Source organism: Triturus cristatus, chromosome 1_2, assembly GCF_964204655.1.
Source record: "Triturus cristatus chromosome 1_2, aTriCri1.1, whole genome shotgun sequence".
Lineage (NCBI taxonomy): Eukaryota > Metazoa > Chordata > Amphibia > Caudata > Salamandridae > Triturus > Triturus cristatus.
The window spans coordinates 326,660,889-326,687,338 of record NC_140580.1 but is presented as its reverse complement, the minus strand read 5'-3'; the positions used below and the strand labels follow the sequence as shown (position 1 = coordinate 326,687,338).

General features: G+C 45.4%; 1 protein-coding gene across 8 annotated transcripts in view; it reads right to left on the bottom strand.

Moving 5' to 3' along the window:
- The window catches only part of PAX2 (paired box 2), a 133,383-nt gene that overhangs the window by 50,388 nt on the left and 56,545 nt on the right, over positions 1 to 26,450 (bottom strand). For 4 of the 8 annotated variants that reach the window (XM_085603893.1, XM_085603896.1, XM_085603898.1 and 1 more), the window contains exon 6: positions 2,713 to 2,766. The exons of the other annotated variants lie outside the window; for them this stretch is intronic. In XM_085603893.1, coding sequence (XP_085460019.1) covers positions 2,713 to 2,766 — 54 coding nt within the window. The remainder of the gene's footprint in view (positions 1 to 2,712; positions 2,767 to 26,450) is intronic. 8 annotated transcript variants of the gene reach the window in all.

Below are 26,450 nucleotides of genomic sequence, written 5' to 3'. Positions count from 1 at the left end.
AACACTTTCTATGGCCGGGGTATCCAACATAGATCCAAGAGGGCCAGCTCTAAGCCAGATTTTTGGGATATGCCTATGACATAAATATACAGGCAATTTATTCAAATAGAACGAATAAAAAATAGTTGTGATTTTCCTTAAAATTTGTTATGGATCTAGTACTCTCGGGCCAACGTTGGACACCCCTGTTGCAACACCAAGTCTGACCTGTAATACGCTCATAATGGGATTTTCTGAGTAAAAATGGTGGGAGCTTCGTCCTATTTTCTGCAGTTAAAAGTGTTCTATTTTTAAGACACGTGCCATCTGTGTTTACTTTTGGGTGTTTTTTAAATATTCTTACAACCTTTTCACACTCACTCATTACCTGCTAGACCCCTTCTGTACAGAACGGCCATCTTGTCATAGCAGCAATGGGTGGGGCTGTCCATGGATGTTTAATAAGGTTAGCAGGAACAGTATTTTCTTCTGCTTGCCTGCATTTGGCATCCCAGGCACTACCCTGGCTATGCCTGGTCTCAGGTCTGAGGTAGGGATAAAAAGTAACGGGTCGCCGTGTGTGTGATGTCCCTTCTGCTAACCATGGCATGCTTGTCACCGTGAATGGCGCTGTTATTCAATGCTCACTTGTAGTGCTTAACTTGTAAACAAATGAGCACCAGGGCCCTTGTCAAGAGACCACTGTAGCTTGCACTGTCTATTGTCCCTACCAGCACTGCCAGTGACAGTACCAACACAATAGGTAAAAATATACACCTGCAAGTGTGACATTTTAGACCATTTCAGGCCCCCAAAGCTATAAAATGGCTTGGGCTGCAGGTAGTAGTCATTTTTTATGCATATTGAATTAATAAACAACTGTTGTTAGACAAATTAGACAAACATCGCCACCATGTGGTCGACTCACATAAGTGCCAGTGCCCAGCACCAGAAACTACCAGCTCAAATTAAGCACTGCTCACTGACTGAAATATTTTTCTGCATTTGTCTGTTACCAGATGTATGAAAATGCTTCAATCAACCTTTCAACACTAAAGCCTGGGATTGGGGGGGGAATGTATTTATTTGATCAATCAGACTAGCTATTTTGATGGTGGGTAATTCACACGTGTGTAAGGAGAGTCTAGGGAATTCGAATTAAGGACGTTTTACTTAACTAACCTCAAAAGTAATAATGGGTGAATGATAGCAAATTAAATCTACTGCTGTTATGACGTATAATAATATGCGATACATTGATTATAAAGTTGAACTATTTTTTTTCAGGTAAATATCAAATATAGTGTAAATGATTTTATAATGTAACATTTATGCTGTGGCAGACCATTATATACACCAGAGTTTATGGCTTTGGGAGGCATGGAGGACAGACTAACACCTAATGCGTACCCAACAACCCACAAGACTACATCACTAAGAATGTAAAAACTTGCAGTAATCTTTAACCAAGACCTGACCTCTGCCACAACTTTCAATTCGTGGAAAAGTCCAAGGACATCTATAAACAAACCAATCCGAAACCCCCTACATATCAACCAACGTGAAGCTACCAAAATGCTGGGTCTATTTCTACGCTGCCTAAACGGTCCTTGCCAAAAAGTAACTAACAAACTGCACCAGGTACAAAACAAGCCAACTTGATTTTAATGTGATGAAACATGAGCACCCAAAACCCAATTTAACAACATGTCCATGGCTCCAAACGGATTCCAGTGTCAAACTAAAATCAAAAAATACATTTTCGGTGTCAATAAAAGGCCTACAAGAAATAAGTGTGCCCAGTGTCAGCTGATGCCATATCTTTGCAATGTACCAACAAAGGGCCACTGGAATTATGTGATTCTACTGCAGTGGCGTTTTCTGCAGAATTATGGATTTGCCGCATTTGCCATATAATCTATCATCTGCAGCATAATCTGCAGATTTAAACAAATTTGTTCCTAGCTCAAATAGATCAAACGTTACTAAAAATTGATATGACCCATGTGCGGTGCAGTGAAAGGCTCTATGCAAAGGTTGACTGGTCATCTTTCAGTTACATATTACTGTATTTGGATGTTAAACTGGCCCTAATGAGGTGAAACTTTTCCCCAGTGTTAATACGTCAACAAAAAAATAGCAAAATTACGAAGTAATACTATCACACAATGTGCTGTACTAGGTAGCATAATTTGCCTTTTTTGTTGTTGCATGATTTAGTCAACCCTGATGCATAATTTGCTCCTCCACTGCCAAAAATTCCAGTGGCTTTACCTATGGTTGACCATCGCACAGACACTTCAACGACAAAAGTTCAAGTGATAAGAGCACATACTGAATGTCCCTCAGACTTTCGAATTCCAGGCTCTCAAATGTCATATACCCATTCTTGAGAGGACAACCAAACCTGCTGCTCCTCATAAAACAGTTAAAAAAAGGACCCTCCCAATAACCCTTCAATATCTGGGGGCAAAGTTGCGCTACAGTAACCAAGTAACGATGACTTGTGGGCCACCCCGCAACTTGTCTATACTTTATCAGTCCCTGATGTACACTGCTCAGGCCACAATCCCTCCCTTACTTACTGACACCTCCATTACCCTGGGATCAGAATGTGGAGAAACATGATAATACAACCTCTACTGTGGGCGCAAGTGGGTGTACCGTCTACCCTACCACAGCATCATACAATCACTGCCCAGAACCCTGTCTAACGCACCAAAATGAACTCACCAACCCAATGCTGAAGCGTCCGCAAGGCCACATGTCTGACGCTATATAAAAGACCTGAAATAAATAAGTAGAAGACTATGCTATTAGATATGCCTGATCTTCAAGAGCTAATATACTAGTTTACACATTTTTGAGATTATATTCATGGGTCACAACTTAGAAATGTATACTTATGATGATAATGTCAATTACAAAAACACAAGAATGGTTTCAAAGGTAAGCGAGAATCAGAAGATCAGGCCGGCTGACTTCCGCGTGCTTGAGGGCAATCACTCGCCTTACACACAGTCCCTACATATTTACTGACTGTCCATTAGTGCACACTGAGCATTTAAGAGGAAGGCTAACGCACAGTTACTGAAGCCTTTGCATGCATGTTTAATACAATCTATTGAGTGACTGCCTTTAATTCAGCATATACGATTGGTTGTCTGACACTATATCAAGGTTGATAATATCGACCAACAATAATACTTCATCTGCTACATTGCCTACCACTACATCATCAAGGCAAGTTTATCATTAATATTATTAACAGCACATCTCATTCATTGCACTTACCTTGTGGCTTAGTGGGTAGGTCAAATAACTGGATGCAATATTTTTGTCATGCGATATAAGTAGGTGATACAGTCCAGGTATACTGCATGTATGAGTTTAAAGTATCATTGCTGTTATAGGTGCATTTACCTCCCCTTGTGGCGCTCTATATGATAAAGAATGTGTTTGAAAGTAGGGACTATTTTGTGAGTGAGTGGTAATGGCACTTGGCAAACTCTGGGCCTGTTGCTGAGGGTATTCTCAATTAACTAATATCTTTTTTGCTTGGGATTTGCAGATTTGGTGTGTCACTGACCCTCAAGTCCAATGTAAAAGGGCTAAATTTACCATGCTGATTGCAGTGGGAATCACAAAGGTTTCTAACAACTAGCCCTATGGTTAATAATTCACTAATTGAGGCTCAGGTAAAGTTGGCAATAAACATGTGCATTCTTATTTGTTTAAGGGTTTTTCTTAAGCAGTAGTTTTGCTACAGTGCCACATTATGCTACAGTGTGCACCAGCAAAAGGTGGGCCCTTCAAGAGGAGTCATTAATGTTGACATACATGGAAGGTCCAAAGTGGGAGATCATATGGTGTATTCATGAGACGGGCAGAGGGATCAAGGGATAAGTTAAAAGAGAATCCTGTCTGAATCCATTTTCTTAAATTAGTATAAGGAAAAACAGCAGACACAAATGTAATAGTGTTTGTTTTAGTGAGATAACAATGCCGAACACAAATGCGAACTAAAATTCTCTAAAGTAGGACAAATGAAGTGATGTATTTCAGGATAAGCAAGTGACACTCGCCTGGAAACAGTGCCACCTTACAAAGAGGTGGCATGGAGTTAAGTCGAAGCAAAACAATGCGCTACGAAAGGAACGGTACAACCACTGAAATATGGAAAGGTCAACAAAACAAGAGTGGTTAAGCCTTTTAAGTTTATGTATTGATGGACGGGGAAGAAAGTAGAATGTGGTTATTATCAGATTTACTACATAAATGGTTGTACTGGAACATTTCTCAAGCTTCTCAGTGACTATACAACTGTGTCAGACAAGAAGATTTGGGCATAGGCCTTGCATAATTAGAAGACCAGAAGTAATGGGATGAGCTGTGGATTCCTTTGGTGGTGGTTGAGGCTGGGTTTGATATGCCTGATCAAAGCAGGTTGCCACAAATTACAAAGAGCAAGTGGTCCATGTTGTGGGTTGTGGTTGGCAGAAGACTCCAAATCTTTAGCCCCAAGTTGTGGCCGATACGAGGAAAAAAAATGAGAAGAGAGACTACAAAGAACAAATCCGGACCCAACCACTAGACTGCGGAATAATGCACAGCATTTGAATCAAGACACCTATGCACACGCAGAAACACATATATGCACGCTCAGACATGTAGACACACACACGCACGCAACTGCATTTTAGCTCCTTTTCTAGTATAGAAAGGAAAACTCCTGCCGTACCCTATGGCTTACAATTGACATGGGTATGGGTTGGGTGGTTGGCAGGAGGCATTAGGATCACACCTAAATATCTCAGCATATCAGAACAGCAGAGTTTATCTCACGCTCCTTGAATTCAAGTCTGTTGAAGTCTTATCTGGAAGACACTTCCTTCATACACACATGGGGGATGAGGGATCTGACTGGTAGAAGGGGGAAAATACACCACTTTTAAGCTTTGAGGGCATACAGACAACCCAGAGGGGCTGCTGTGGTGTTGTGATGCAGTTTTCTGCGGCTATGAGAAAGCCTGCTCTCCCCGCCTCACATTGCTCGCGCCAATACGAAACGTCGGCTTTGTTAGCCCAAAGGACACCAGCAAGGCGAAAAATTACATAGCATGCGCCTCTAACTATGCTTGTTTAGAGAAACTGCTTGCATTTATGAAGTCCCTGGTGCGGAAAGCAGGGTTGCAAATGACTGCATCAGGAGCGACAGTAAAGGCCATTAATTTCCTGTTATGTTTTTCAGTGTTGGGGGCTTTATTAATTTAATTTTACACTGTCGAACAACGGCGAGAGCTGACACCGCCAGACTTTTTTTTTTTTTTTATATCAGCACTTCATTCTGAGAGCCTGACATGCCACGCATCCTTGTCTGGAGAGCCTGTGAGACCACAGGCGCCTGCAGCAACGTGCTAGCATCTTCGGGAGGCGAGTCACGCGCCTCGTTACGGGTCCGGAGCCCCTCCTCTGCAACGCCATTCTGAGTTAAATCTCCCCGACATAATTCCTATGTTGTGACCTGTCTGTCTCTGTCCGTGTGTCTATTTCTAACCCTGTCTCTTTCTCTCTCTACCTCTATTTTCCCTCTTCCTCTGGTATTCTTCATCCCTTTCTTTTTCACCTCTTCTCCCTCTGTCTCTCTTTTTCCCTCCCTCTCTCCCCCTTTTTATCTATACCTTACCCTCATTATCTACCTCTCTCTTTCTCTCTCACTGGTACACTGGCAAAATATTGGGGATAATATCATCATACAAAAATATTGTGCCAAAAATACTAAGTACAGAAATACCCTGAAGGAAATCATTTATAAGTATATCATTCCTTTAGCTAACCCCACATCCTACCATGGCATTATATGATCTTCAAGGTACATGGATGTGAAGTTAAGAGTAGTAAATGTATACTTAACTATATATACCTTCTTCTACATTATTTTGGTTCTCAAAATTTAGGCCACAATAATTGTGTTTCATGATATCTCTATCCTCTGGATTCTGACACCTAGTCCTCTTTATCTTTCCGCCCTTAGTCTCGAGCTCTTTGATTAAACAGAGGTAAGAAACCCCCTCTCCACATATAACAGACATTGGGTCCTGGTTTTGTACTCGACTGGGGGGGGGGGCGGAATCACACAAAGAGAGTTAATAAGTGAGCAACTTCACAAAGCCAGCAGAGGGGGGTTACAAAACCAACATGGCTGCTAATGAGCTTCATCTATCAGTGGTGCTGGGACTAGGGGTGCGGAGGTTCTGCGGCACCCCTATTTAAACTTGCTTAGTTACACTTTGAGAATTAACAATAAAGGGGTCTTTGTGTGTTTGTGTCTGTAGAATTTATTGTTTTTTCAAAAATGGCAAATGTCAAATGGCTTCTTCTAACAGCTGACCTTCTGACTAGCTGCTAATAATTCTTTTAACATATTCTCTGCTTCTCTTATTCCAAAGTGTAGGCATGTTGGTAGTGGCACTCTTGCTCGGACACGGGGAAGAATGAAAAAAGGTTGTAGTATGACAATGTTTCATAGCACTCATATAAATAAAAACATTTGCTTTGTTTACGAACTCATCTTTTCAAATACTTGAAAAAGTAACTGCAACATTGTAATATTTAACGAGGTAATATCGCACCCATTAAATAAAACTATGGTGAGATATTTGCCAGGTGTGGTATTACCTACTTATTTCAAATTCTACATCTTGAAATGAAGAATAACACTGTATTAACACACATCTTAGCTAAAAAGCACAGAATATGGCCGCATTACCAACTATAAACACAGACAAACTATGTTCAGGGAAAAAGTGCAGTATTTTGACACAGGTTGGATTCCTGATTCAAGCGCAAATTTCAGGACAATAACCTACACTCCACATTCTAGCTCTATGTTTGTTATCATGTTCTGAAAAGTATACAATTGGACCTTGCAATACTCCCCTCCTTTCACTAAACAGAAATCAATCATAAAGTACATTTGATATTAAAGTATTTCAATTTTTCACAACCCAGTGAGCCCAGTTAACAAAGGTATGTAAGAATATGAAAAGGGGCACTCCTGTAATACTCTTTCACGTAACCCTAAATACCTTTGTGATATCGACTACAAAACACCTTAAATGGAAATAAAATGGTAATATTCAGGTCATAACCATATACAATTAGTACAAATATAAAGCAGTGTGCTGTCTTTGCACATTTAGTAATTAGGGACTTGGACGTTTCAGGGCACATTCATAAAGGCACATAAGAATATGTAAAGGCTTTTCCTATATTACTATTTCCTATACCTCTAAATGCTTTTGTGAATCGGGCACTAATTATCAAACTGATGTCACTGACCAGTACCCTCACAATCAAAACTGTTCCAGCATTATTGCCATGAAGGTTCATTATATGTTATGTTATGTTATAGGTTTGTTGAGTGCGACAGCTGCCCCAGCAACGGGGCGTCCCGGCGCTAAGAACCATAGCACAACCTACTGGGGGTAGGGGGGGGGGGGGGGGTAGGGAGAGTAGAGACTACATGAGAGGGAAGAGGTGAGTTTTTATTGCTTTGCGAAAAGCGGACAGATTGTCAAGGCGGCGGATGTGGAGGGGCAGGGAATTCCATAATTTTGCTCCCAAAAGTCTGAAGGAACGACCCCCGATACGGCAGAGCTTCGTGCGGGGGACCACTACTAAGTGTTGGCCCATGGAGCGAAGATTGCGTTGGGGGGTGTAAGGTGTTAGCAGCGATCGGAGGAGTTCGGGGCCATCAGTTTTAAGGATTTTGAAAGCAATGGTAAGTGCCTTAAATTGAATGCGGGCTTCCACCGGGAGCCAGTGGAGTCTTTGTAAGATGGCTCTAGCAGAGCACCTTCTGGGAAGGCCTACAATTGCCCTGGCCGCTGAATTCTGAATTTGCTGAAACCTGGTTGTTTCGGCTTTGTTAGCGCCTAATAATATGACGCTCGCATAGTCCAACCGGGCAAGGATGGTGGATTGGACAATGAGCTGCCGTGTTTTGGAGTCAAAGAAGCCTAGAATGGGATTAAGGCTTCTCAGCAGCCCAATGCATGTGGCTGCTACTTTTTTAGTGTGAGTTTGGTAGTTCAGCGAGGAATCTAGCCATACTCCTAGGTTTTTGACCAGAGATTTGGGAGGGGGATGGGGCCCAATAGGGGGGGCCACCAGTGATCATTCCAACAACTGGTGTTCTTGCCCAGAAGTAGCACCTCGGTTTTCCCTGCATTCAGTTGTAGGCAGTTGGCAGTCATCCAGTTGGCGATTGCGGCCAACCCATCCCTAAATCTTGTGGCAGAGACCAAGGGCATATCAGTAAGGGTGATTACCAGCTGTGTGTCGTCGGCGTACGACACCAGCGTGAGATCCCATTCTTTGGCCACTGCCGCAAGGAGCTGCATATACAAATTAAAAAGGGATGGACTGAGGGCAGAGCCCTGCGGGACTCCTTGGCCGATAGCATGTGATTGGGAGATAAATGGGGGGGCTGACACGTGAAAGGATCTGCTCGTGAGGAACGATCGGAACCACTCGAGTGCCAGATCACTGGTCCCAAATGGATATGAAAATCTGGATTGGATATGGCCTTTTGTAACTATGAAGGACACCCATGGTCAAGACTGTTAAATGAAGAGTAAATCTTTGGGTCTATTTGCAAAATAAGGATTGATTGGTCACGCAAAAGGCTATCTTAGTAACACTATAACCCAGAAGTGTACTGGCTTGAGTCCAAGTAACAGCAAGCCTGCTTGCATTACCAAATTCTTTACGAATAAAAAGGCGGAGTCGGCACTCCATCCTGGGCATGGAGTGATGACAGTCAGATGTATCATACAAATCTCTATGGAAGGAAGATCAAGACAACATGGGTCATTCGGTTCTAGGTGGAGATCCCTTGCACTCACTGAAGACATCATCAGACTTGTTCCGATGGTTTCTTACTACGAGTGTATACCTCCAGTCTTGGAGAGAAATGGGGAAGGTTACATAGAAATAGTACACCCCGAGTAAGAGTAGGAATGAAAATGAGCCAGACAACAGGATGTACGGCATAATATTGAGGGGGAAAAAATATCATCATGCAACAGTATTGAGTGCAGGATATTGACTACCACTATATTGTCAAGGGAAGTATTCAAGTGGAGTTTTATTATTCTTAATTCTACATCAATCTATCTTGAATACATAAATATTGTCAGGGTACATAAGTGTGGAACTCAGAATCATATATCTATACTTCCTTCTTTACACTTCATAATATAATAGTACTTGACATCAATATAATTGCAGGACCATATTTAATATTCAATATTGTTGAGGAACAATCAACAAGTGTTCACCTCTGATAAACACAGTGATTGTACGGTATAGTGCACTGGCGTTTCATTCGAGCAAGGAGGCAAAGCATGACAAAGTAGCGTTTGCAAAAATGCCTATGCATCAAAAAATGTAACTAGCAAAGAAGAAAAAAAAATCCTTTTCATAGGAGATATACCTCACTTTATTGTAGAAAAAGAGGGAAAATGTAAATTTACAAGTTTTCGCTAAACCTAAGATCCCAGATTATGCCCTTGGAGGACAATGCACAGAAGTAGGGCTTGTAATGGCAATAATTTGACTGTGAAAGCATGAAAGGAATGTATGCATGCCGTTTTTCAGAATTGCCAACAATATTTAACACTATACAACTCGAACCCCAAATTTATACAGCATTGCTATTCTAAGGTACTCCGCATTTTAAGAGAATAAATCCCAAATTCACAGACAAATAAAAAATAGGAAGTCAAACGGCATGGCACAGACACAGGTGTACAATTCCATTGGGGAACTCAAGGTATAGCTTGAGGCCATCAGTGCCTGTGTGACTAGAGTCTGCAAAGAACAGGTGTACCATATATGAGCCTTTCAACCATTATCTGCGATCATGGTCCCTGTTTATAAGTTTCAAGGCTCAGTGTTTCCTTCATATCTTGTGGGCTACCTTACCTCTGTGAACTACAGTTTTGCAGCGTGAATCTTTCTGGATTCACTATGCTGTGCATTATTCCGCGATCTTGTGGTTGGGTCCGGATTCGTAGTCTTTTCTTTGTTTTTTTTTGTTTTTTTTTGTAGCCCAGGTGGGCGTCGACGTCCACCATTTGGTGCCCCTCCCGTGACGTCGTCGTGCTTCCTGCGGAAGTCCCACCTTTGGGGCGCCATCTTCAGATTCTTTTTTCCGCCGTTGGGTCTGGATCGTCATCGGGAAGCTCCAGAAATTCACTCGGAGGAAGAAGGAAGAAAAGCGAGTTTCATCGATAGAATCAAGAGAAGACATCAGGAATAGAACAGATTTCATCAGGAGCGCGAAGAAAGAGGACCAGCGAACCTTTTTTCTTCGACAGCCTTGGAGAATGCACGCTCAGAGACCCTGAGCGAAATGGACAAGACGCCATTCAAGTTCTGCCCAAACTGCCACCACAAGTTCGCGCAGAAAGACCAGCATCCGGTCTGCAACCTCTGCCTACCGGTGGATCACCAGAGTATCGACTGCAACGCCTGCTCAGCCTTCGCGCCGAAGACACTCAGGGTGAGAGAGAGGCAGAGAAGAGCCAACGCCAACATGGATGGCAAAGGGAAACCCCCGACACTCTACGAGCTGGGCCTCGACACGGACGACGAGGACAACGTCGCCGAGACAGCCGAAAACTTCACGGTCGTAGAGACCGACAAGAAAAAAGAAGACGAGGTAAGAGAATCGTCGAGCGCAAATCAAAAAACACCTCGAAAACACGAGGGTGACTCGAGAAAAACTGAGTCAAGGTCCACGAAGGGAGCCCCGGCGCCGAAAACTTCGACGTCCAAAGGGGGAACTTCGGACAAAAGGCCCAGCGGATCCTTACAAAAGGACTCCCTGGTGCAGAAAGACGCCGAAAGGCAAGGGTCGTCGAAATCATCCCATGAAACTGGCCGATCGACGCAGAAAGAACGTTCGACGTCGACGCAAGTTTCATCGAAAAGACCCGCGGTCGACGCCGAAAGCATCTCCGAAATGGAGAAAAAGAAGAGGCGGCTCGAGGCCGAAATGGAGAACATCCTTCAAAGGAAGAAGGAGTTCGACGCCAGGATGAAGGAATTCAAGATTCCAACGGTTTCATCGGCGGACGTCGTCGAGGTCGAAGACGAGTTCGACGCCGAAGGGCTGACAAGGGATCTCGAGGAAGAAGAGGAGCCCTATTATGAGGAAGAAGCCGAGGAAGAAGACCAACAGTCGTTCTACGAATCGGCGGCATCTACCAGCAACGACGTCGAATGGCACGATCTCGACACCGAAAACCCGGAGGAGGCCGTGGACACGTACCCCTCGAGGCCTTCGCCACCCGACGACATCGGGGTGTACAATATGGTGGTGAAGAGCGCAGCAATGGCCTTCGGCGTCAAACTCGACGAGGAGAGGCCGAAAGCCGATTTTCTCGTCGAAACACTGCTCCCCATCCAGACTAGGAGTCAGTTCCTCCCCATGCTACAAAGCGTGATGAACCAGGGGAGAGAAGCCTTCAAGGAGCCTGCCACCTGCCGGTCGATCACGCCCAGGACAGAGAAGAAATATAAGCACTCCTCCCTGGACCCACCTTACATCAAGGGTAGCGTCACCGCAGACTCCATCATAGCCTCCACGGCCAGGAGAAGGGCCAACGTTCCAGCAACTTCGGGCCCACCTCCGGATAAAGAGAGCAGGAGGATCGACCTCACAGGCAGAAAGGTCGAGAGGAACGCCGCAATGCACTGGCGCATGGCGAATTCGAATGCACTCCTCAATAGACACCAATACCTACACTGGGATGAGATGGGGGAGCTAGTAAAGCACCTCCCCGAAGAATACCGCCAGAGAGCCTCTCACCTGGTAGATGAAGGCAAGAACATCGCCAACTCCTGTATAAAGACGGCGTTGGATGGGGCAGAGACTTCAGCAAGACTCATGGCCATAGGGGTCACAGAGAGGAGGCATGCATGGCTAAGAATCTCGGGATTCAAACCGGAAGTGCAGAACAACATCCTTGGCACCCCCTTCAACGGAGAGACACTGTTCGGAGCAACGGTGGACGAAAAGCTCACCCAGCTCAAGAAGGAAAACGAGACAGCGAGGTCCATGGGGGCCCTACAGCTGAGGGGAATGAGACGAGGAAATCCCTCGAGGAGACCCTACGGTAAAGGTGGAAGCCAACAGGGGACGTCGCACCAGGCGTTCCAACAAGGTCAGCAGGGCGAAGGTCACGGACAAAGTCAGCCGAAGCAAAGCTGGCAATATCAACCTCGGGGCCAGTCCTTTCGCGGGAGAGGGAACGGACGTGGCCAAAGGAGGAGAGGGGGCGATCAGCCCTCCTCGAAGTGACTCAGCACGCAAGAAGACGCCTACCCTCGTAAGGTCCCCAAGGGTGAGGCGCAAAAAAGTGTCATCAGGGGGAAGAGAAGATTCAAGAGCCTACGAGCATACGTCACCAGTAGGCGGAAGGCTGAGGTTCTACCTTCAGGAGTGGCGGCGTATAACCACAGACAAGTGGATACGGAACATCGTGCAGTACGGATACTGCGTAGACTTGGAGAAAAGACCTCCAAACAGGAAGCCGAAGGGAAGACAGAGATCGGCCCAAGAACTGGCAATACTCAGAGAAGAAACGCGGAAACTCCTACAAAAGGGAGCCATAGAGACAGTGCCGTTCAGGGAACGCAACAAAGGGGTCTACTCAAACTACTTCGTGGTTCCGAAGGTAGACGGAGACCTCAGACCCATACTGGACCTCCGTTACCTAAACAAGTTCATCAGAACGCAAAGGTTCAAAATGACTTCACTGCAGGAGGTACTGCCACAGATAAGAGAAGGGGACTTCATGGTCACCGTGGACCTCAAGGATGCCTACCTTCACATCCCAATAAACAGAAGGCACAAGGGCCTTCTAAGATTCAACATCGAACAGGAACACTACCAGTTCACAACCCTGGCCTTCGGATTAAAATCAGCGCCAAGGGTCTTTACAAAATGCCTGTCGGCGGTAGCGGCACACCTACGAAAGCAGGGAATACACGTATACCCCTACTTGGACGACTGGCTGGTCAAGGCAAACTCACGCGAGAAGTGCGAGAGGCACGCAAAACGCGTAACAGACACCCTCACAAATCTGGGATTTTCCATCCACTGGGGAAAATCATCGCTGGAACCGGAACAGGTAAAGATTTTCCTGGGGGCAAAGATCAACTCCCTCAACAGTACAGTAGTGCCCAGCGACAGGAGGACAGATGCTCTACTGAAGGAGACGCAGCTCTACCAGAAGGGGCGAGCTCTGACAGTGAGGGCGGTGAGCAAGATGATGGGGATGATGGCGTCCTGTATCCAGCTGGTGCCGAATGTACGCCTGCACATGAGACCATTCCAGGAATGGCTGCAACAGCAATGGTCACAAGCAAACGGAAGTTGGGAGGATCTAGTGGTTGTTACGCACGCAGTGCAGGAGGAGATAACTTGGTGGAACAGAGACAACATAACAACGGGGAGAAGCCTGACACCACCAAGCCCAACAATGACCATTACCACGGACGCATCGCAGAAGGGATGGGGAGCGCACATGGACAACCTCAGAGTGAGGGGTCTATGGGCTCCAGCAGACGCGGTCCGCCACATCAACTACCTCGAGTTGAAAACGATACTGTTAGCCCTGAAGGCATTCCAGAGACACCTGTTCGGCCAGAGGGTGTTGGTACAGACAGACAACACCACGGCGATGTTCTACATCAACAAACAAGGGGGGACACAGTCGTTTCCCCTCTCATCCCTAGCTCAGGAGATTTGGAGATGGGCCATACCTCTCAAGATAGATCTACTGGCAATTCACCTACCAGGGAAGGACAATGTGGAGGCAGACTGGCTGAGCAGACAGACCTCAGCATCGCACGAGTGGGAGCTCAATGGCCAGGAAACGGAGAAAATCTTCCAGAGATGGGGGACTCCCACAATAGACCTATTTGCAACACGCCACAATGCAAAATGCCAAAGCTTCGCGTCCAGGCAACCAGATCAGCAATCCAGGGGAAATGCCCTATGGATAAGCTGGTGGAGGACATTTGCCTACGCCTTTCCACCGATACCCCTGTTGCACAGAGTGCTCGACAAGTGCAGAACCAGCAACATGACTCTGATCCTGGTGGCTCCACAGTGGGCGAGGCAGACATGGTTCTCACAGATTCAAGAAATGGCGCAAGGCAATCCGTACAGGTTCGAGAGGAGAAAAGACCTGCTCTCAATGCAAAACGGGGAGGTCCTGCACCCAGAGCCAGAGACCCTCAACCTAGCAGCATGGCTCCTGAAGACCTAGAGTTCGCACACCTAAGGTTACCTCAGAGCACTATGCGAGTGCTACGGGAGGCAAGGAAACCTACTACAAGAAAGTGCTACAGCGCAAAGTGGAAGAGATTCACGGTGTGGTGCAGGAAAAAGGGCCTGCAAAACAGAATGACAAGAGACTCAACTGTGCTGAGGTACCTCACACACCTTCTAAAGAGTAACCTCTGCTCGAGCTCCCTAAGGGTACACCTAGCAGCGATCGTTGCCTACACCAGAGGTGAGAAGGGTGGAAGTTTCTTCACCTCGCAGGTGGTGAAGAGATTCATGGAGGGAGCCAAAAGAATGGCACCCCCGAAAAGGTTGCCGCCGCCGGCATGGAATTTAAACGTGGTTCTGACGGAGCTCATGAAGGCGCCGTTTGAACCCATTCACAAGGCCACTCTACAAATGTTGACGATGAAAACTGCCTTTCTAGTGGCCATAACCTCACTACGCAGGGTGAGCGAGCTTCAAGCACTAACGCTACAGGAGCCCTACATTCAAATTCACAAAGACAGGGTAGTCCTGAGGACGGACCCACACTTCATGCCCAAGGTAGTGTCGGCGTTCCACATGAATCAGAGTATCCAGATACCGAGTTTCTTCCAAAACCCGACTACAAACGCAGAAAAGGCCCTGCACACCCTCGATGCCAGAAGAGCGGTGATGCACTACATTGAAAGAACCAAGGAACTCAGGAAGTCGAAGCAGCTGTTTGTGTCCTTTGCTACTAGCTTCATGGGTAGACCAGTGACCAAGGGCACCATCGCTAGGTGGATTGCCCTCACTATTCAATTCTGTCACAAACAGGCTGGACAGGAGCTAACGGAGGGGCCCCAAGCTCACTCCACAAGGAAGAAGGGGGCCACAGTTGCCTTCCTGGCAAACACGCCCATCCAAGACATTTGTCTCGCAGCAACTTGGGCATCTGTGCACACGTTCACAAAGCACTACTGCGTGGACATTCAAATGAATAAGGAAGCACAGGTCGGACAGAAGGTGCTACAACACATTTTCAACGACCAGCGATCATCTTCCACCCAGCCACCACAAAAATAGGAAAACCGCTACAAAGTCTATGCACAGCATAGTGAATCCAGAAAGATTCACGCTGCAAAACGAAAAGTTTCTTACCTGTCGGTGTAGTTTTGCAGCTTGAAGATCTTTCTGGATTCACTAGCGAACCCACCCACCTCCGCCAGGAAGATGAGGCTGGAGGAAGAGGGGGTGAAATGGATAGGATCAAAGAAGTGGAAACGTACAGAAATATGGACAAAAGGATTGATCAATCGCCTAGGGTTAAAAAAAAAAAAAAAAAAAAACAGGGAAAAAAGAACCCGAAGATGGCGCCCCAAAGGTGGGACTTCCGCAGGAAGCACGACGACGTCACGGGAGGGGCACCAAATGGTAGACGTCGACGCCCACCTGGGCTACAAAAAAAAAAAAAAAAAAACAAAGAAAAGACTACGAATCCGGACCCAACCACAAGATCGCGGAATAATGCACAGCATAGTGAATCCAGAAAGATCTTCAAGCTGCAAAACTACACCGACAGGTAAGAAACTTTTCGTTACTTAACACACACCGCAGTGAAGTTGACAATTGTACCATTGTATTTATCACTTATAACCAGCACTCCACAGACTAAACAATATATAGGCTTGCGACAAAGAAAACTCCCTTCAGTGCAATGAGCAAGTAGAAGTAAGCAAAGAAGCCAACATTGTTTTTTTTAAACACAGGAACAAATTTCCCTTTGATCAACAATAAGCTGGTTCAATAATTGACGTGCCACCATGGAGACCACCAATTCCCACAAGAGAAGACTGCGGAGGAGAGGAAGGATAGGGACGGTAGCCTGAAATCCAGCAGGTCAGATATTCAGGAGCAGTGCTGTGCATGAATTAGTGGCACAGGTTCACAATCTGGTGCATTCACTGGCAACCAGCGAAGACCCCGCAAAAGAATACAGCCACAGAGGAAACATGAGCTCACACAATGAGACCCTCGGCAGAGGCGTCATATGTTGTGAATACCACACTCATGACTAAGGGTCAGGTGTAATGTATACTTGCAAAGGACTCATTCCATTTTTATTCGTCGAATGCGTAGGGTTCCAATAAACACAGACGTACCTCCACTGCAGCCAGACCAGGTGACTCCATTTTGGTGTTGAGTTACTTTAATAGGGCAATTATGGAAGTTGGATGCTTTCCACAAATAGAGTGAGTTCTGCACCTCTCTGCTGAGACTGCCAGAAATAGTGACAAACCAGGGATCAATGTATTCCTGAAAAAAACTGACTGCTATCCAGTCGGGATTTGCCTAACACAAAATACAAATCTCACACAGATCACAACATAACCATAAGATATGCTTGTACAACCACTACTATGGCTGGATTCAAGGCAACAGATCAGTAATGAAAGATTCTATAATCTTTGTGTTAATCCACGGAGCACCACTAACCAATAGATCACCACACTTAATCGAGAATTGACGTTTACAACAGCCTGCCCCCGAATAAGATAAGCCGCGCAGACACCTGAGGTGACACCGTGGATGCAACATGAGTGGCAAGCTCCCAAAATGCCCTTGTTTTGCCTTGAACATCCCACTTATGCCTCAAAAGAAAGCCTTAGCCCACCTTCTAACACATCTCAATCATCTACAAATCCTTTCTTTCTATAGACATCACCAGTCTTGCCTAGATAAGCATCAGAAACAACTGCTGCTCCTCTCCCTGCAATGTGTACGCCACCGAAACTGGACCTTGGCAGAGCCAAAGTCTCGCTACGGAAACCGCACGCCTCGCTCAACACGTGACCAGCCCCAAAGTCACACGGTACCCCCCGCCTGGCACGGATATATCTGGTCGGGCCAGGACATGCCCGCACGTATCTTTTGCTGGCTTTGTTTCCTGGAGGTCGCTTGGCAGGCGCATGAAGGCTGGTGGCACCTGTCCAGCTTACTAGGGGGAGGACAGAAACTACATCAAGCGCATTTACTTTAATGCAAGCTCCCAGGACTGCGTTCATCAAAGAGCGCTCTCTGTGTGACTCGCTTGTTCTCTGCCGCTAGCCATGTGATGGGATAGTCACTGAGAGAGGTCGGCCAGATTATTTTTTTCACCAGAAAAATACTGTGGCAAACTCAATATAACTGACGAAGAGCAACAAAGGAATCCATCTTTTTATTTAAATATTTCAGTAAGCAAGGTACCTTGTTTTATGAAGCTATATCCATGCAAAAACCACCTACGGCTACTCATGAAATGGTTTCACCTCAGAATGCAGGCACGCGTAGAAGCTGCTGCTATGCAAATTCTGAAATGCTAACTTTTGGGCTCCAAAGATGCAGCAAAAGTTCAGAAAAATTGTCTTAGACAACGGGAACTTGCACTTACATTTTTTACTGTATCTTTATAATGAAGTGTGCACACAAGTATGTTCATTCTTGAGAGTCACACATGAAATAGCTGCAGCCATTTTTCACTGTGCCTTATCATTTTGTTCATGCGCTTACTAAAGTAGCACGGTGTAGTAAACCTGGCTAGAGATGAGTCTTGGCATTAACTCATAGTGCAGAATTCGGTCAAAATCATATGTATTCCATAGCAAATTAAAAATTACATTATCTCTTGATTGTTAAAAAGAAAACAGGTATTTTAATGCCCACCTCAATAGTACTTTTGTTCTGAGTTGACCCCAGGAGGATAACAAGCTGAGTGGGCCCTGCTGGACTGTTGACCATGACCTACAGATTACTCACCACACGCCATTATTACAGTAAATGGCGCAATTTTGCCATAAACTTGTTATTCAAATTGACACCATTATGCCAAGTGTTGAAATTACTCCTTGTTCGTGGCAAGATTTTGCGCAAGAGCACAAGAACAATGTCAACGACTAGAGCGCAAGCGGCTGCTGTTCATGGCACTTGGGGTTTTTGGACTCTTTTTCAGTATGAAACACGTTTTTGCATCCAAAATGAAAGCGAGGACACATTTTGCGCTAAAATAAGAGTGCTAAATGCTGTCTTTGGACTTCATGTAATTTTTGCAGAATTACACGTAATTGCGTGGAAGCTAATTACGCACATTTCGAACACTCCTAGCCATTCTGCCGACAAAGTTGGACAGAACACGATGGAGAAAAGATTGTGACAGAGTGTGACGCTCTGTCGGGCTTTTGCAATGGCCCCCAATAGATTGAAAATGAGCTGCTGTCAATCTGCCTCTTGGAAAAGGTTGGGATTTCCACTGCCAAGGTCCCCAGGTAGGGGTTCACCGAGCGGTCAGAGCGGCTTGAGTTACTGGCAGGGCTGCTGGCTCCTCCGCTGATACGTTCAGTCTTTTTCAAGTGCGCGGGCGGCGTGAAGATCACTCACCTGTGCTTGAGGTTCAGCGAGCCTTTAGAGGAACAGCAAGCAAGGAAGAGGGGTGAGGAAGTATAGGGAGGGAAGCAGGACTCAGGCAACGTGGGTGAGGATTGCTCCTGATTGAAAAAAGCAGCAAAGGCAGCCTCATTCCCATGTCTGATATTGCCCTAAAGAGGAGGACATGAAGGGAACGCTGGATTCTTAGAGATGTTTTTACAGTAAGATAGCTTGGTGCCTCGAGCAACTACTGCAGATGTCTGTGAGAACCGGAAGGCCCCTGGCTCTTTGGCTGGTAGGACAACTAAGTCCTTCCTGTTTCCAAAGTCGACAAATGATGCTGGCTAATGGAAACACCTGTTTCCCAAAGCAAAGTTCTTCCTGTTTCAGCTACAAATGCTACCTGCAATCAGAGTGCTGACATCCTTGGCCCAGTTGGGCATGACTGAGATAACCCTACTTAATACTGTGCAGCAATAAATGCAATGGCACATCCTCTGAATCCATAAAAGCTACACTAGGTTGAAGAAAACTACTGCCAGGCCTAGATCTGAGTTAGGTGTGAGGAAGAGATTTACAGCCAACAAATGGGTGGGGTTAAGTCATCTTTGCGTCATGGGTGGTTTGGTGGAAATCTAGATGTTTCCCACAGTGCTTAATTTGTAAAGTAATAAGTGCAAGGACCCTGACCAGGAGGCCCTGCAGCTTGCACCACCCATCACCCGTCATCGCGGCCAAAACAACTACTAAGCATCTTGCTCGCGTGCAAATGCAACAGTTCACATTATTCCAGGATCCCAAAGCTAAAGGAATGGCTGGGGAGGCAGATATTAGTAATTTTGAATGTATATTGCATTCATAAACAACCGTTGTTCTGCTCATCTCTAAATTAGATAAGCAGCGCCACCATGTGGGAGACTATCATAAGTGCGGTGTTGACAAATAAGTGCTGGTGTCAAGCACCAGAAACCAATTAAGTGCCAGTGCTGAGCACCAGAAACCAGGGTCTCAAATTAAGCACTGGTTCCCTACAAGCTTAGCAATGGTAACATCTGTAAATAACATGTTTTGCTTTAAAGAAATCAGGCTGTATGTTAGTCCACCCTATGCACCAGCTCCATATTGAGTCCACTCTGGATCAGCGTCTACTGCTGTCTCATCCAGAGCCTCTCCTTCTAGAGCAGCTATCTTCTCCACACCGTTACATCGCCGCCACTGATTTTGAATCCCGGGTTCTGTCCAACCATTCCACTAGTGTATCTCAACCGTAGCCCTCATTTGAGTCAACGAGTATCTTTATTGGCCGGTGTCTTGGAATGCTAGGAATGACACAAAGAGCAAACTAACTTTTTAGTTGAGAATTCTTTGAAAGTGAAGGGAGCAGAGATTGGAAGATTAATGTGTTTTGAATTGGTCAACCCTTTATGTATACATTGAGTATCCTGAGACAACCATATATCAATGATTTGTCATGTAGGTCACTTCAAATGGATTGTATGCCAGACTATCAAGAACAAAAATATCGTCAGCCATAAATATTGTGACCTAAATACTTTTGCAGAAACATCACCCCTGAGCGTAGATTTTCAAATATTATTTTCTCTGAAGGGGTTATATTTTTCAAAACGATATTTAGGCCTCGGTATTGAGGTACAGTGCCATCAAAACAGCGGTAGAGCAGCAACTCAGACGCGTCCGCCTTGGGGTTGCATCTCTGTAGCTCCTACCGAAACACTATTTTTACATTCTGAGGTACCATTACTCCTTGATGCACTCTACAAGAGGCACTCGTCAATAGCCAAGGACCGAGAGCACATCGCTCTTACTAAAACCGTATTGCCGCAGGGCCATTCTTCATCGCAGAAGACCCTGCCCCATCTTCCAGCAGCAACGTCTTGGCCGGGAGACGGGAAAGCTCTGCGTCCATTGGAGGACAGCGTGAGGCTAGTTTATATTAACAAGATACACAGTGTAATCCAGCAATGGAGTCGAGCATACAAAGAGAGGTAATAGCTGGCTGCCATGCACAGAGCCGCTCAGGTAATTGGTTTATATATCTGGAAGCAGTGGTAGCAATCTCTGCACAGACAGACTAGCAGTAAAGTCTGTTCCTTGGGGCTATTTCCTTTGTCTTTTCAATTGCTTGAACATCCATGTGAGATACACAGAGAGAGAGCGAGAGGGAGAGAGAGAAATGTTAATTTGTGAATTAATAGCTTTTCTCAGCGGAATTGTAAATTCAAATGTCACCTCACAGGACGACACTCCGGCTAGTCTGCTGAAGAAGCAGTGATAAGATACACCCCCTCCCCCACACACACACACACCATCTCCCTCACCCCCTCTGCCGCCCCCATCCCACACTACCACTGTAGACATATATGCACGCATCACCTCCCAATCTCCTGCATAATGCGGACTGCCAAGTCTAGGACGTTACTTTCCATTTATAAAAACACATAGAACATCCTGTGGGAAGGTAATAATGGCCGCCACCGGCACCGCTCCGGCCTCCTCCCCGACACGCTCCTCTCCACCCTCCACCGTTTCGAAAACAATTTGGTTCCGAATCAGGTGACACATGATCTCATAAAATCTCCTCTCCCATCAGCGCCTCCGTCCCTACACCTACACCATGTACTTCCCAGCGAAGATAAGTGCCTTTAGTGGGCGGGAGGGGAAGGGTCGAGGGAGGGGCGGGGTAACGAGGCCGGAAGGCTGAAAGCGGGCGACCGGCATCCATCTTGGCTTCAATAATCATCCGAATTAATGACCCTGAAGTTAAAGTTAGCCCTGATACTCAGGACAGCACCAGAAGGGAGAGAGGGCCACATTGTTTTCAGGCAGGCAGGAGGCGGTGCCGCTGCCAGTGAAGTTCTCGGATGGAGATTGAATATGCAATTTTCTTTCACCTTGCCACGAACTTCCCCTGGGCTGTGCCTGGCCTAAAAAACATACAGACGAAAACCCTTATTTTCTCAATTTCCGCCCTATCTGGCCCTCCCACTTCCCTTTTAATTCTTTCCAGAAAATTACTTTCAAAATAGATTTTCATGTTTACAAACAAATACAAAGAGACTATAAAACGAAGAGGGTGGTTAAGGATTACTGCCCGCTGAGGATTCTCGTTGCACAGCATTTTCTTATTTTTATTTTTTTGTTTTGAAGAGAACTTTGGTTGACTTCTCGTCATTTACATGTGTTATTTGCCCTCTTTGAGGCAAATAACCCCAGTCAAGGGACAAGGTGGTTCGGCAACAGTTTAATTCTTCTGAATGGGTGACTAAGCAGTGGCATTGGGCAGAGAGTGTCATGTGACTGACTCTTTCCCAGACCAACTCTCCTTTCAGAAGTAAGAGCTTGCCATACAATAAGCCCTGTAGATAAAACTGTCTCTGTTTGGGGGTTCATACGAGACCGAGGCTTCCGCTGATGGCATCTTTCCTGTTTTGAGAAGCGCCTGCCATGAACATAAAAAACGGAGACAAGGTAGATTGTTGCGCAGTAACTGAGCAGGCGCCAGCGCAGTAATGTCAGAAGACAAGAGCGGGACAGCAGAGGAGGACGCTTCGAAACATGTGGGAGACAGATTGTCCCTGCAAGTGCCAGGGGGAGGGATGCTGCTCGTACCACAGAGACAGGCTCCTGAGAGTGATACGTTCAGACACTCAATGGTAGCTGTTCAATTGGGCGTAAACAAAAACGCATTCATTCAGTGGACTCGGGGCCCAGTGCACCAGAGATGAGCGCCTTGGCCCGGAGACAGGCATTTTATCCGGTTCGACACATGCTGGCAGCACTGCTTGCTTGCACCATCTCTAGGTTCAGCAAACTCTAGATTGAAAAGGGTCAGTTTTACCTTTGATAGCTCTTATAAAATATAAAAGGGACCATGTGAGATGGACTTCAGGTCAAACAGATGGAGGCTGGTGGAACTCGTTTACTCGCAGAGTACTTTTTGAAAAGCACTAAAAAGAAAGATTACTTATGCTGCACAGAACCACTTGTGCAAGAAACGGAGTAAACCAGAGGTACAACACGTGAATTGTGGTGTCCGTAGACGAACCAAACCAGTAACGCGCATGTCACTCACAGATTTCAATAAAGGCAGACCAGCCAAGAGTTAACCCACTAACTTTTCACATCCTACCCAGTTCCACAATCCTAACTTCAACAGTCCTCATACACCATGCAACATGTGTTGCACCGTGACATGTCGACGTATATTCTCTGAATGCCTTTTGACTCCAGGGCCATTATAAGGATCTGTATGCGTATGTAGGTCACAGAAGTGTGTTAGTGGATACCTGTGTGTGTGCACAGGCACACCTGCGTTTCAGTACAAGACTAAAGCAATGAAGACTCCTACGCTGCGTACAAGCAGCACCTGCCACAGAAGCCTGCTTGGTAAGGCAATATCCATAGTGCACCAACACTAACTAGGTGGCAAGAAATTACAAGAGAAGGCATGAAAATACCTTTATGTTCAGGTGATGGGGGCGCTCCAATAGGAAACTGCTATTTTGCCTGGAACACCGAAAAACCTTAAAGCCATTTCTACCTGCTATGATAACCAAAAGACATTTATGTCCAGCACATTCGATATTAAAACGGATGATGCCAAAATGGTGAGAAACAGTCTCTGAGTTTTCCCAAGCAGTAAAATGAAGGGACAGCCACAATGTCACAGGGAACGAGAGCACCAGACACATTCTGACACAAAACATCCCAAGGGGAACACGCAACAAGCAAAGAAATCACATGAGACTTGAGGCCTGGCTTTCAGGGAGAGAAGCAACGACTATTGTGGCACCGCTTTCTTATAAACATAGACAGAAAGTGCCTGGGGTAGGCCAAGCAATGGCTATGACACTGCCATAGATGGAACATTAACGGCACAGCTGAGGACAGTCTCAGTGCCACAGATATGAGGACTACAAAACTGATGTGCGCTCATTCTTTTGTAGAGGCAGAGGCTGCAGGCACGAGGAAAAGGCAGGGAGACATACAGACCTGGTATTGCTTGCGTTTTTTACCCTATTTACTCCGAGAGATGCAGCCTGCCCCTAAAGGAGACATGTCTCATAAGAGAGGTAGCACTTGTCAAACGAGATAAGTTTAGGAGGGCCCAGTTCATCCTAATTGGTGCATTAAATGGAAATATAGACTACTGGTACACACCGTCTAGAAAAGTGTGTATCTTCTCCTGAATAGTACCATTACTCTACCATTGAATGCACTGTAGGAGTGCTGAGAAGTGCAGGCACTCTGCCTTTCAAATGAAAGAAGTGCAGGTATTCAGTACCAGACAGTAGCGGCCCATTTATAGCACTGATCCCAGTGCTTAATTTGTGAAAAATCATGAGTAGACAGGCCAAGTAGTGGGATGAGGTGCTGCAGAACGTGGGCTCTGAATACCAAGGCTTCCTAGTGTTGATTCCGACTCGAGCCTCTTTCTTCCGCATCCTTCACTTCCAATCTGTTTCTCTCTCTTGCAGATTTTTAATTATTCCTTTCTCACTGTTTTTCTCAATTTTCTGCCTTTCTTTCTCTTGGTCAATGTCATTATTGGAAGAGAAAGTGCCTCCATTTAGAACCTGGGAGTCAGTCTATGCACTCTGTTCTAGGTAATGGTGAAAATTCTAAGCAAACAGAAGCCTGGCAAAAAGTCTTTCTAGGCCAAATCTCCGTTCTTTCGAGACCTTCTAGATGATGCCACTCACAGGGGATGTGTTCTTTAGAAAATGTTCCATAGTCCAACTAATAGAGCATGTCAATTGTATGAAGGGGGTACATCCTAGCCTGCGTAATGTGTGTGAGACTTGCTATCGCATTAATTGTGACAACTACACAAACTGTGTTCACTGCTTTCTCCAGGGAATGTATTTCTCATTTTGAGTTCAAAAAGTCTACTGACGACATGGTAGAAGGCAGAATCATACCTCAACAATAGCATTGTTGGCATGCGTTTGCCTTTTAATTAAACATCTATCCTTACAGGTACATGAAAATGGCAGTTTTTAGGTCTAGTGTTTGCAAAGACCTTTTGATTTTACTAAAATGATATGCTTAATAATCTTAGTTACACCCCTTTCTAGCCGGTCCTCTTCATCCATTGTTCTGTGTATAATTCACATTGTTCTTCTACCCACTACAGCATACAGCGTAGGGCGATGTGTCAGGCCACTTGCCCCATTGGCTATCTTCACTGTGAGAGACAGCATTCTGCTGTTTCACAAGGAACACATCCACACACAAAGTCGTTTTCTTCAGTGCCAGGGTGTACTATGGCAATGTGTGCTTTTTAAAAACCAAAAGATATTTTTTCTTTTAGCCAATGTTTGTTTTAGATTTGTGAGGGGCCAGCAACTTCCCCAGCAATACATTTTGGGCAAACTCCATGATAAAACAAAACAAGCTGTGACAAAGCCAAAAGGCTGGAAGCCAACAACAGGCCTACTGGCTTTGCCTATGCTTGTTTTTACTGGATTTAATGCTGGTGAACAGCGTGCCTCTAAGTTCTCCCAATTAGGAAACAGATGCATAGAAAAATAGCATTAGTTAATCCCGGACGGCACGCTGCACTTAAGTGGGGAACAAGGTCTCCATATGCCATAGTTATCTACACTGCCACTAGGCTTGATATATTTCAGAGAGGCATTTCAAATGTATATACTTTATGAAGCATCCCTAAGAGTGAGAGAGTGTCAACGAGAGAGAGAGAGAGCATAAGAGAGCGAGAGAGACAGACAGACAGGTAGACATTTGTGATAGATAAAATAATTTCTAGATAAATTTGGCAACTGCCAGGTAATAGTTTTAGAATACAAGCGCTGCAGGGATAGACATGTTTAAAGCACAAATATGATCCACCCTGCTATATAGGCAACATCCTATATTTGGCACAGGCTTGGTTCAACAACTCAATCACCATTTTAGATCTAATGCACATTACCTTCATCCCAAAAATCATGAATTGGGAACTGGTAGACACTCTTAGTGGCAATAATGTCAAATAATGAGAGCACCAAAGCCGGAAGAAAATTCACACCAGCACACTGCTTCCAATGTGGGATATGAGCAAGCCTTTATTCAAATTGGTGCTGTGGTATATCAGTCATCAGATCAATGCCAGAGGGAGCAACATTTTAGGTGACCATATTTTAGATGTGAAAACCCTATACTTGTTTCAAATGGTTTAATATAGCGTTAGAGCCCGCCGAAGTAGGCTCTGCCGGCCATTAAAGACTCACTCCAGTGTTAAAAGCCCGAGCCAAAGGCTTGGCCTTTAACAAGGGAGTGGGCCTTAAATGGCCGGTACAGCCTGCTATGGAGGGCTGTAACATTATTACATCATTCCACCCATAGAGGGCAGAATGTTCTAATTAGTAAATACAAATGCCTCTCGTAACCCAAGGGGGTTAAAATCCCCTCGGGCTCCAAGGGGCCTTTGTTCACAGCAACAGCTGTGAACAACGTGAAACAATGGAATGTTGGAGCTCCGGGCTTCTACCAACCATTAGAAGCCCAAAGGACTCCTTTGTTTTCAAAGGAGCTCCCTACGTTCCAATGTTCTAATACCTCGATATTGACATCCAAAAAGACATCATAAATCATATTGTCTGATATATTCATCTTAGGCTAATTTTAAACCATATTCCCTCTCTCCCCCCGATGGCTACTCTCATTCTGTCCAACCACCTTCCTGTTTCCTTTTCAGTCTTGTCTATCCCTCCAC